Here is a 12,521-nt window from a genome sequence, read left to right as displayed (position 1 = left end):
CTTTCGTTGGCTGAACTATAACGGAGGAAATCTCCTTCGGTCTGTTTCACCACCCGAGCGAATGTAAATTCCGCGCAAACCCTTCGGTAACAGGTTCATTTGTACGGGAAACACTGGACGAGAATAAACGAATAACCGCGCGAATGAAAATCTCTGCCGCGTATCTCGCGGAGCGATTTATTATGCTTCTTTTTCGGGGGAATGAAAACGAGACTGCACGGTCGGTTTAATCAAGCTGCGACGCTTTCTGTTGTTTCAATTTTTAACTCGAATCTTTCTTCTATGAAGGGAAAAACAATCCGTAACGAATCTTGTACGAACATCGACCTGGTCGATTCAAGTCGCTTTGTGATTAGGTCGATGAGCAAGTATGCTATTGGAAAGAACGACGAACGGGTAAGAGAGTGGAATCCAATCAATCATTATCGTTAATCCATCTCTACGTTGAGGGGGGGGGGGGAGAAAATCGGTTGTTTGCAGGCCTGGCGTGGCTTAAGGATTGCACTAAGGGCTGAGGATGTGCGGTCTGAATCTTAGAGCAATGGAGGGTGCGGCTGCCTGTAGCATGATCCTCCCTAAGCCGAGGCTAAGAGGCTATTAGTTAGCTCTGCGAGCAGCGACGTAACCCCAAAGACTAACACGGTACTTACACCTTCCTGCTTCGTAGAGATCGCAAGATATTCAACCAACTAGTTCTCGTAGTATGTTTGCACGACATGGAAGGTGAGACCGGCAATACTCGTGGAATAGCATCGCCGTGCAAGATCAACGATAAGAAATTAATATTAAAACAAACTTCACGAGCATCGGTTCCAGTGTTCGCCGCCAAGCAATTAGAGATACAATCAACTACTGCCGGATTACATGTAAATGAATTCTCAACGGCGGTACCGGTGGTTGGGAGCGAAATTAATTCGAGAAAGAGAGAGAAAAGGGAAATCGTGCCGAGCGATCCCGTGTAATTTCTTTCGTAATTTCCTCTTTCCGAATAAGATTCGGAAAAATTAACGAACGATTTCGAGAAGGAAGAGACCGGTCGGATATTACGATCGTAGAAACCGTGTTCACGCGATTGAGCCAAGCATGCCCTTGTATTTTGTTCGCGATGGCTATAAATTACACGTATTTTGACTGGATGAACGTTTGTTACGAATCGACGAACTATCGAGAAGCCATGCATTATGCACAACTCTCGTAGAAGGCGTCACAAGCGTCTAATCTAGCCCTTTGACCCCTCTCCCCGCAGCATTTAACCCATATACCCCTTCGTACATCAGGAAATCTCCACAAAGCCGATTAGTAGTCGGAGCACGTCCGTTATTAGCCATTCGGTCGGATGTGGTCTAAAACTACTGAAATCAAACTTTCCTCGATCTAAAACGATCCTCGTTACTAATTTATAGCGCGACTCGAGCACTATGTAACAGATTGGAATTTTATCTTTCCTCCCTAATCTATCAAATTTTAACAAGTTACAAACAAAAGCAAAGATACGATTAGGAGGATTGAAAGATCCCGCGTATCTTTGAAAAAATGTCTAATACCAGTTAATCGTAGAAAATAATTATTGTTATTATCTACTTCTATCGACTCTGATAGTGCCGCAATGCCACAAAAACGATACGCGGAAATGCGAACGAGGCTAAAATCTGGATTAAATATAAAAAGTATTAAAATTAAATATAAAAAGTCGCTCAATATTCACACATGTTCATAGTCTACGTAATCGTAATGGACTGGTTTTTTCGTCGGAAATACAGTCGAAATGGCGCAAAATAAATGCCGGAATGACTAACTCGCGTGCAACTGCAAATGGACCTGAATTAATGAAATTACTTCAGTCATAGTCGATAGCAATGCTGGCTTATTGGAGTACTGAAGAGATGTCATGAAATTCTATTCTTTTTATCTCTTTCACGCTACATAACCTTCGTGTAATTATCTTATCTCTACCAAAAAAAAAAAAAAAAGAAACAAAGAAACAAAGAAAAAAACTGCAAAAGACTCCGCAATTAAACTCCGTTTAATTTGAAATATTTTATACGTATTCCTCTTTATCGACGTTTCGTTCAATTTAAAACTATAGAGAACTTCTTCGTCGTTAGCCGAGTTCGGCTCGTAACAAGAGGCAGAAACGAGCGCGCAAGAAATCGATAGTTGTTGCCGATTTTCAGCACGTACGACAACAAATTTTCGGGCTCCACCTCCACCCCGCGAGTATAGGGGATATTTGCAAAAGCACGGTTAGCAAGAATACCAGCGCTGCGCCGAGAAACGATGATAAGGGGTGAACCAGAGAACGTTAAGTTTAGAAACAAGCGCGATCGTAAAAGTTGCAAACTTGAAGCTGCGCTGGCCGACGAGGCGAAAAGCGGGCAGGACTGGCACTAAATATGAATCATAAAAGAAGCATAAAGATAATTGTATGCTAATAGGCAGAGCGTATGCGCCACGTCGCCTAGAACAGCTCAACATCTCTCGTTATTACCTACGTAGCTGCGTTATGCCCTCGCCCCCTTCCACACACACACACACGTATCTTCACTGTTTCTCATCGTACAATTCCTATGATACGACGTTGACACGAGCTAATTCCGTCTGATCAAGTTTTCGAAAAGCAGCCGTATGGAAAAAGGACATATAATCTCTTAAACCTTGTCATGCCTATTTCATAACGCCTTTCAAAACTTGCCTCTCTCATCTCATCTCTACATTTTACATTCGCTTTCATTTTTTTTTTTTTTTTTTTTTTTACCTTCAGTTATCTTCAGTATCTTCCTATTCTGACGACTTTTTTGTCTGCTATTTCTATCTACAACTCAACTTTAATATATTTTACGTTAAAAGTTTGAGCGAATTTAACATTTAAAAATTGATTAAACGATACAACGAATTAAATAGACTGAATATTCAGTACAAATTTCGCGGACATTTCATTTTAATTTCGTCGAGAAGGTTAAAACGTCGACTTGGCGTTAAACAAGTGAATTAAAAGAATCAAATTTTCAACTATTAAGAGAGAACAATGAAAAAGCTCAGAATTTAAAAGAATGGATAATACGAGGCAGTGACCGGGAATATATGGAGTGTCGTTTTTCACGAGCTCGTGAATTGAGAACCGGGAAATCAAGAAGGATCTCCTTGACCGTGTCGCCGACTTTTACAGTCGATCGTCCTGAGAGCTTTTACGAGCCTTGACGAGAAAGTACCGTCACGATGTGTAAACCATGAGCCTTTTCGACAGCCGCTCGAGCCTTTGAAGCTCTCCTTTTCTTCCGGCGCTGAACCTAAAGGAATGGAAAATGGAGCAGCCAAGGACAGCCTTGAAAATCGTATTCCTTTCAAAGCTCCAGAGTAGCTTTTAAACAAGGCAACTCGGATATTTTCAAACGGTTAAATGCCGGCCTTGAAGATTTATTTGATAATACGACTACGATAAAATAAAAAAAAAAAAAATGTCGAACGGACAAATGACATTGTTCGCTATAGATAGAATTGAACGATATGAGTTTTCGAATTGATTGAATAGAGAGAGAGAGGGGGGAAGCAATTGCACAGAGAGTGCAAGGATATTAACAGTTGGACAACAAATGATCTTTTGTCCCGCCGCAAACGATCCAGAATGAGGAATCAACCTAATCGAATTTTGCGAAACTTGTTATGAACTGATTTGGTACGGTAGTTCCTTTGAAGACGCGTTCGCTTGCAAAATACCAAAGTGAGAACCGCACAGGCAATTAAAGATGAACAATGCAACAGCGGTAGAGTTATCCATGGTTCTCGAAACTATGTCCGGGCTGAAGGTTCGGTCACCTGTACTTCCTCTCCGATTCGCTGGCCGAGAACCCTTCAAATTCCCGGACTTAAGTTTCCGGCTGCAATTTTGCGTTCCGGGCGAAATGGCACGAAGACAGGCCAGGCCGGCTATAATAAAAGTAAGGCAAAGGGAAAACTGCCACTTTGTCCTCAAAGCATGGAGCGCGACGTCACGTGCAACCAATAGCCACAGGCAAGCTTTATAGGGACAAACGAGGCCACTTTAATTTACGAAACTTGCTCGACATGCACGTCCAGGGGACGTTGATTTACTAACGTACCAGAGACTAAGCGAAGCGATTCGACGGGGAAAACCGAACAGACATCGAAGGATCGTGCGCGTGAGCTACCTACAAAGGATACTAGCAGCTCTGTGATCGGAAGCTGTCAATATTTGTCCATGTCCGGTAACCGAGTAGCGAGCGATGAACCGTAACGTCATCAATTATCTCTTACATACCACTGATCAAGCCTGATGTCAAATTTCGTCTGTTTCCTGCCGCATGCACGATGCCACGATTGCAGACCTCACGTGCCACTATCCATCCACCCTCTTTCCCTTCCCCTCCTCTCTCTATTCCATCCATTCGCTCTCCATTGTCTCTCTTTCTACTTACCTAGAGAGTTGGCCGGCCAGATTTGAGTAAACCGATGGAAATTGTCTCTAGACCGCCGAGAACAATAATGACCCGGTCGAAATTCCGCTTCGCTGGAAATTGCTCGGACGGAATGTGGAGACTGGTCCTCCAACGTTGAATCGATACTTGGCCCGTATGATACGGACGTGTTTCGTTCTCGACGCGTGGAAGCACTCGCTGACTCGCGCGAATATTCCCTCGGAGGAATCGCAGGAGGACAGGGACGTTGGATAAAGATATCAGGCATTTCACGTGGTTCACGGTTTCAAATGATACGAATATCGACGAACCACCTGGGTACAACTGGCTTTCCAAAGATGTACCTGGATTTTCTTATTTCTTTCCGCATAACGACAAACCGCTATAAACTGGCTAAAACAGAGACGACTTACATGTTCTTACTGTTCATTTACTGTTTTATGAATTTCATTGTAACAATAGACTGTATACATTGATAGGAAATAATATGATGTACCTGTTTCGCTTTAAGATTAATGACACGTATATTTCAGTTTTCATGATTTCCAATCCAACAGTGTCAGAGTAGACAAACCTAAGCTCAGATCCTGATCAATTGACATGAATTTTCTGTGCACTACACGTTACATGACGCGAAATATCTAGTGTGTTCTAACATCTTCTTATAATTTACATTGATTTTTATATGCTAAATTAACTACTGCAACTAAATCCTGCACAAGCGTCACGTGGATACATTTAGGTTAATAGAGAATCGTGCTAATTTAATAATCATAAGAAAAAAATATATATCGTCGATACTACTTTACGACGAGATTAAAGTTGAACGCGATGAAAAAGCTAACTACGACATTGAAGATGTATTTAACATATATGCAAATATGCTTAAGACGACGTATGACATCGTTTTAAAGAATTCTGCTAAAGAATAATACTCAAACGAAAAGAAAATGAAGGAAATAAGCATTTGGAGAAATGTTCACTGCACCATAGACAACACATGGCTGCTGCCTATAAAATACTATACCTTATATACTATACGGTATACTTTTCGTATCTTTCTCCTTAAAAAGTTTACTTTCTATTTATCGAAGCTATTAATAGGAAACTATTAATAGACAGTATTTTTCCAGAAACAAGTCCTTTTGATATCAAGCGATATTGTCAAATGTTTTCCTTTCATTAATTGTCGCAGCTACGTCTCTTTCACTAAGGCGACTTCTGCGGAACGATTGACGATACAAATTTTTTTTCTTTTTTTTTTTTGGTTTCTATATAAATTAGTAAACAAACGTTAATTTGTACTTTCACTGTGAACTTTGTTCACACCTTGACTCTTCATTTAAAAATTATTATGCGTATCAGTCTCTTTCTACGCTTTAAAGAATATATTAAATATATGTATGAAAGATTCATTTAAATAATTTGTTTCTTATACGTTTACTAAAATAATCAGCTAACTGATGATGGTTTAATACATCAACTCATCGATTAGTCTTATCGACTATACGGTTGTTAGGCAGTAATATAGAAATTCCTCAATTCCGTGCTCTCCCCGTGTATATATTCTTGGAAACACCGAAACCATAACGAAGAGAATTGTTTCAAATCGAAACATTTTATTTTACTTACAATCGTTCCATCGAAGATCTACATAGCGTTAGTTAAAGAGATCGAAGCTAACGTGAAATATTAGCTATAACTTTGGTATTGACTGTGACGGCGGCGGCACTGTCAAATTCTGAAACTCATCGAATGACTTTTTGGCTACGTTCTGAAGATCTTCCATGCCCTGTTTCGTATAACTAAACAAGTCATCTGTCATATCTTTCATTTCCGACTGAAATTTCTCAATGACCCATTCCACTGCTTGTCGTCCCTGGAACGAAATCGGGCAAAGATATATTGTTACCGTGTAAAAACCATTTCCGGACCTGAGCATCGCGAATTGAGCGCAATTCGCAAGACCTCGCGAAATCTTTATACAAAAAGAAGAAACTCGTCAATATCTAGCGAATAAAACTATCGATTCTTTTCAATTTGAGACAGGAAAAGATTCCATAATGAACTCGATTTCGAATTCGATGTCGTTCTGATAAAAATAAATTTACATACTGCGCTAAACTTTTTCAAACGGATGGAATTAAACGGAAAGCTACTAAAAGGCGCAAGTGTTTACCTTTTTCGCGTTCTGGTCTATCCTCATTGTCAATAATTTCTCTAAATGGTCTATGAGTGGCACCCCTTGGATAGAAATGACCGCTTGCTGCGACAAAAGCGTTGTCTCCGGATTCTCTGGATGTGGTGCATACGTGACTACCTCATCGACCGAGACGTGCTTCCCCAAGCTTATCTGCAAGCAAAAGAAAATAACGCAAGCCGCACATAGAATAATTTCTCGCAATTCTTGTCATTAGATGCTGAAAGTCTCTTATTTCAGTTACGTGTTCTCGTATCCATCGCGTGTTGTGCAACTCGCGGGGTTAGCAACCTTCAGATAGATGGTTAGCCAGCGTTATTGAGATAAAACGTTTCCACGAAAGTGACGCAGTGGCTTGAATAATCGATGCCACGAAATAAAGGCTGGCAACGGGTTCGCGATGGCCCTTGTGACTGAACAAAATCGACCATTTATCCGACGATGTGTTTTAAAGTGGCTTAAAGGTTCGTTATACCGTTCACTGATCATTAAATGAACCGCTCGTATGTTTTGGAATTATTTAAAAGACACCGGCTACTTTATTCTTTTCTTCGCGTTGCAAATATAACAACGCTTCGCAAGAGCTCCAGGAACGTTTGATCAAATTTTAACGCACTCGTGCACGTGCACGAATGATGGCGTAGATGCATAATAGATGCCCACGTGTATCGTTTAACAACAGAGGACAATGCAACTATTACTACGAGACGAAGAACCAAGATAGAAACACGTTCAACACCTTGTTTTTATTTATTAGAAATTGTAACTGCAATCCAACTTAAGATAAAAAAGCAATTTAGAAATTGCTACTTAAAAGCAAGTGTTGGGAGAAGAAAAATATCGAGTAATCTGAAGATGAGAGTACGTGACAAAGGATCGTAATCAAAGACAAGACCAATGAGACATTCGCGTGTTGTTGCACTCACAATCCTCGAATTCACCGTTATCGATGATGAACATGTCTGAGAGGTAACAACGATACGCCCACCACTTGGAAAATTACATCATTATGAGCTGCATACTCGTTCGTAACGGCACAACGTGAAATACTGTGGTCGCGGAACTGGAACAATTGAATCGCGGGGGTGCAATATGTTTCACGGGGGAATTAACGCCCGCGGCATATTGTGGATCCACGCTGATCGAGATAGAGAGACGCGGTCCTCTATACCCATCGCCATATTGGCAATCAGTGAAGTCAACTGTGTTACATCGCGCTCAACTATTCAGCCACCGCGCGGCTTCGTAGTCTCTCCAACGCCCAATCTTGCGGCGCCATCGCCCCCGTACAATTGCACGAGATCAAAAAATTAACGCCTCGCTTCGACTAGCGTTCCATCAATTACACGGACCGAGATTTAGGGAAAATGTGGATGGTTTAATTCGTCAGCCATCGGGGAAACTGCTATTCAGATGCATTCAACGCTGTCGAATACAGTTCTTTGTTCCTGCCATCGATGAAACCTCTATTGACGTTACACAAGCATTACGTCTGCTTGTCTCGATTGGATTTTGCTCTCTTTTTATACTGCTCGTTATTTACTCGAAAATACGAGCGATTGTACCAACAAAAGAAGAAAGTATCGAGAACAATTTTTTCCCTTTTCAATCTTGATAAAAGTTACTTGCAAAAAAAAAAAAAAAAAAAAGAAACACGAGGGAGTTTTCAGGTATTGCACACGCAGAGCTACAATTTTCAGCCAAGCTGGGAGTAATTTTCTCGTGGAAACTACGTCAACGGTGTAAATAGAATTCTTTTCATCGAGGGGTAATTAACACCTTGCGCCTCTTATCATTTAAACGTTTCAAGAACATTGGTTTGGAGGCTCGTTCAGTGTATGGGAAATAAAGAAGAAAGACGAGAAGAAGAAGAAGAGGAAGAAGAAGAGAAAGGAGAAGAAAAAGAAGATGGAGGGTAAGTTGTAATTAGAGGGACGGATGGTTTCATTGTAGCTTCCGTAACGAGCGACTCTGAACGTGATAAGGACGCGATTTTAAGCACGATAACGAGAACGCGTTTTCTAGTTTCGCGCGAACTGAAATCACAGCGGAATATATATTTTTGTTTTCCGCCATTTGCTCAAAATTCAAAATACAAACATTAACAATAAATTTACAATCATTATCGTAGTTGCGTAATAACTTCTTCACGGCCACATTATTCAATTTCACTTTAAAATATAAATTTGGTAAGAAAATAAAAGGCTGCCTCAACTTTCGCAAGTACCTTCGAAATATCTACTCTTTCCTCAACGTCGCGATAAATCCCTTTTCCACAGGGGAGACATCGGAAGAAGAACTTTGCCCGCGAGATAGCCACCACTCCCTCCCCTTCCCTTCCGTCACGAGGTAATCATTTTTCGTTGTGTGTCGTCAGCGGTCCGAAAAAGAGCAAAGCAAAAGCGGTGCGTTAGTATCGTCGCGAATAAAAATAGGAATCAAAATAAAAAGAAAGAAGCACGTGGAAAAGGTAAACGCCTGGCGCGCGATTTAATCCTATCAAGCGGACGATCGATCCCTCTTCCGGTCCTGGCGTCAACGACGAAGTAATTAATTTTCACTTTTTTTTCGACCAGGCTGTAGAGAGTACGAAAAGCGTACATCGTCGATCCTGTCCCCCCTCTCCTCGTCCGATCTAGTGCATCGGTTAATTGAAATTTTTTTCATCAGCCGCGCGTCGAAACCGATGTTTGCCAATCCTTCGGACTCCGCAGCAAGCACGGCGTTTGCTTTTCATTTACCGCAGCATTGCGGTATGGTCACGTTTAGTAGCGCAGTTAGGGTGAAAGTCGTTAACTAAAATCAAGATCACGGTACGAAGAAAGGAAATAGAGACCCGCGGTACGTGAAGCCGCAAAATTCAACGTAATCCTAATCACACACCGAACCTCCTAACTTCTTATTAAATAACTATTTTAAATCCCTTGATGTGCTCAAATTTTTCTGACCTAGAATTAACAAAGGAAACAAAGGAATTAAAAGAAGAAAAAAAAATTAATTAATTAATTAATTCAAACTGTTGAATAAATTTAAAGATTCCAAATTCAACGGTCTCTTGTCCTTTTCATTAAAACGAACGATCTGTATACAAGCAGAAAAATTAAACTTTCTGCGAAAGGGATTAGATTTGGAAGTTACAAGGAAAGAAGTAAAAGCGCGGTTATGGAAGAGAGTGAATTATCGTACAAACAGCGGGTCCAATCAAGAATTCCGTTTCATCCTTGGCCGATATAACGAGGAGAGAATGAAAGGGTAGACCTAGCTCTGTGAAGGGTCGTTGTGCGGACTAAAGGGCGTTCTTCAATGCGCACTCGCGAGTAATTAGCATCGCCGTATAATTGAGAGGACTTTACAGATCTAGCTGCAAGCAGCATTGTTCGAGCCGTGGTATGCTCCCAAATTCGACCATACGATTCGATGCCTCGAGAGGGTACCACGGCCGGAAACCCAAATCTAGCAGGACGCACCGTCGGAAACTGGATCGACCTCAAATAGAGTTCGAGCCTCGGGCTTTCTCTTGCGCACGATAATCGCAGATTTCAGCGGATTTTGGGGAGATTGGGAATCGTGTGCTGACAAATCCGTATTAGATCGTGTAAACGGGGAGCTCCCAGTCATCTGCTTCTGCAGTCGAATGGGTACGCGCGGTTTCCTTGCACATTCGATTCAATTACTTGTTTCCACGTTTATGTACATTTCGGAACAAACAGAGCCGCATTCCTAGACCGATAGAATCGATACCCGGCGCGACCATTTTCGAATCGTATTTGTAAAATATTCGAAAAGTTATCGGCGCGCACACGCGTGTAATTTCGAGTGAAATTTTTTACGCGTGACAAACTACCCGTGAAAACGCGTACGCGATATACAGCGAAGCATTTTCAGCCTCAACGTTAACACATCTGCTGTCGCGAGATCATTAATATCCATTCCGTGAAACTTTCCCAACGAGTCTGGTGGATCAAGCTCGGCGAGAAACATTTCGATGGGGGCGTCGCGTGACAACGCATGACAAGGGTTCAGAGGGATCAAGCCAGTTCAACCTGAAGCATGTACACGAGCATCGTACAACGCGCAAATCCCGCTACCCTCAAGTTACCATTTTTCATTAAGCTGGCCCACCATCTCCGTGGCTCCATATTTCAATCGATTCAAAAAATGGTGTCCGTTGCCTGCTGCTGTGTCCGTATAAAAATACGTAAATAGCATGGCGACGGACCGAGCATGCACGTTTTAGAACACAACGCACGTACAGCCGTGTGAAATTTGTCGTTTTTATGATTTAGGGATCCCCGAGTACAATAATTCAGTCGATGGCACGTTCAGTCAGCATCGTGTACCACCACCCAAATGCACCCCCCCCCCCTCTCCTATCCTCCCTCCTCTCGAAATCTCCATCAGCAGAGTCCACGGGGAGTCCCTGAACACGGCCCGGATACATCACCGATATACGCGCCCGTTATTAATTTTCGTCCGATGCCACCCCCTTCAGCGCCTAGTACCTAGCAATATACTTCTCTCTCTGCCGTGTCTTGGGTTTTCGCGCTCGCACGCACGGAAATTCGTGCCAGGTCGAAGGAAGGATCGTTAGAGAGAATACACGAGTCGTTGCTGGTAAAATATTGTTCCGGTTTCCTTCGTGTCTGGCAACGTATTGCGGTAAACGCGCGAGATATTCTACGTATACCGAGAGATCCGATTGATCTATTGGCTTCCACTTTTCTACAATTTTGAATATGCAGAGTCTACATGGATCACTTGGAACACTTCCGCAGTTTTCCTCTCACCCAATATTTTTCCCTTTCAAAAGCAGATATTATTGATATTCGATCGGCGACTGCCGCTTCGTTTGAAAACAAAAATTCGAGATTTATTATGGAATTGATGTATCGATATACGTATATATACGTATATATACGTGTGTATATGTATATATATATATATATATATATATATATATATATACACGTGTGTGTGTGTGTGTGTGTGTAGACTCGTAATATATGCACTTGCTTATTATTATTTTTCATATTGTGGGATGGGCAAATTCTAGGAAAGGGCCCAGAACTTTCTCCAGTGCCCGACGACTGCAAATGTCCCAAATGGTGTAGCATAAACAGTAGAGAAAGTTAGGCCTGGGACTTGAGATTATTTATGGCTAGCCCTCCAGGCCTAAAGCTTAAGACACTAAGGGATGGATGCGTTTGTGTATGTGTGTAGGAATGTCGAATTTTGGGCAGACGAGGAAAAAGGGCAGTGAGTGTCGAGAAGCCAGAGAGAACGGAGTGACTGTCGAAAAGCCAGAGAGAGCAGAGTGAACGAGCCGTGAAAGAGAGAAAACAGTAAGTTGAGAGTTGCGCGAGAGAGAGAAGAGAGTTACGAGCCTAGCGAGTTTAGTAATCAAGGAAATAGTGTAAAACGTCACTTTATAATCATCATTAAACAAATTTTCTTTTACATAACCTAAAATAGACAACCATTCTTTTATCAAAATTCCTACAAATTGGGATCTCGAGCCGGGATTCTTACAATATTATTCTTTGATTAAAATTTGTCGTACAGTAGCCAGCCCAACGGGAAATATTACCAGCATCCCTGTTGGATACAATACGCATACACCAATGCATACAACATTTACGCAGACGTCATCGAGTCGGGAAGTCAGGCAGGCACGTTATGTAACGGGTTTTAAATAATAACACGATTAACCTAACGCGATCGAGCGTCATGTTGCACGAGTGCAATGTGTCCGATTGATAATCCGATAATATCCATCCACCTGCACCATCGGGAGAATGTTTCACCGTTTTTTTTTTTTTTTTTTTTTTTTTCTTCGAAGCGTGCCTTTTCCCGCGACGCGCGCTTCATCGCTCGCGCATGCTTGAACG

General features: G+C 41.8%; 1 protein-coding gene across 2 annotated transcripts in view; it reads right to left on the bottom strand.

Annotated features, from left to right (window-relative positions):
* Positions 1-4,845: 4,845 nt before the first annotated feature.
* Positions 4,846-12,521, bottom strand: part of LOC122526913 (protein slowmo) — a 14,116-nt gene continuing 6,440 nt past the window's right edge. For both annotated transcript variants that reach the window (XM_043650568.1, XM_043650567.1), the window contains 2 exons: positions 6,613-6,786; positions 4,846-6,312 (listed from right to left, as the gene is read on the bottom strand). In XM_043650568.1, the coding sequence (XP_043506503.1) occupies positions 6,130-6,312; positions 6,613-6,786 (357 nt within the window). In that variant the 3' untranslated portion in view covers positions 4,846-6,129. The remainder of the gene's footprint in view (positions 6,313-6,612; positions 6,787-12,521) is intronic.

This window comes from Frieseomelitta varia, unplaced genomic scaffold (genome assembly GCF_011392965.1).
Source record: "Frieseomelitta varia isolate USP_RPSP 00005682 unplaced genomic scaffold, Fvar_1.2 scaffold_203, whole genome shotgun sequence".
Taxonomy (NCBI): domain Eukaryota; kingdom Metazoa; phylum Arthropoda; class Insecta; order Hymenoptera; family Apidae; genus Frieseomelitta; species Frieseomelitta varia.
The sequence above is the reverse complement of the archived record's forward strand: the minus strand, read 5'-3'. Positions and strand labels throughout refer to the sequence as shown.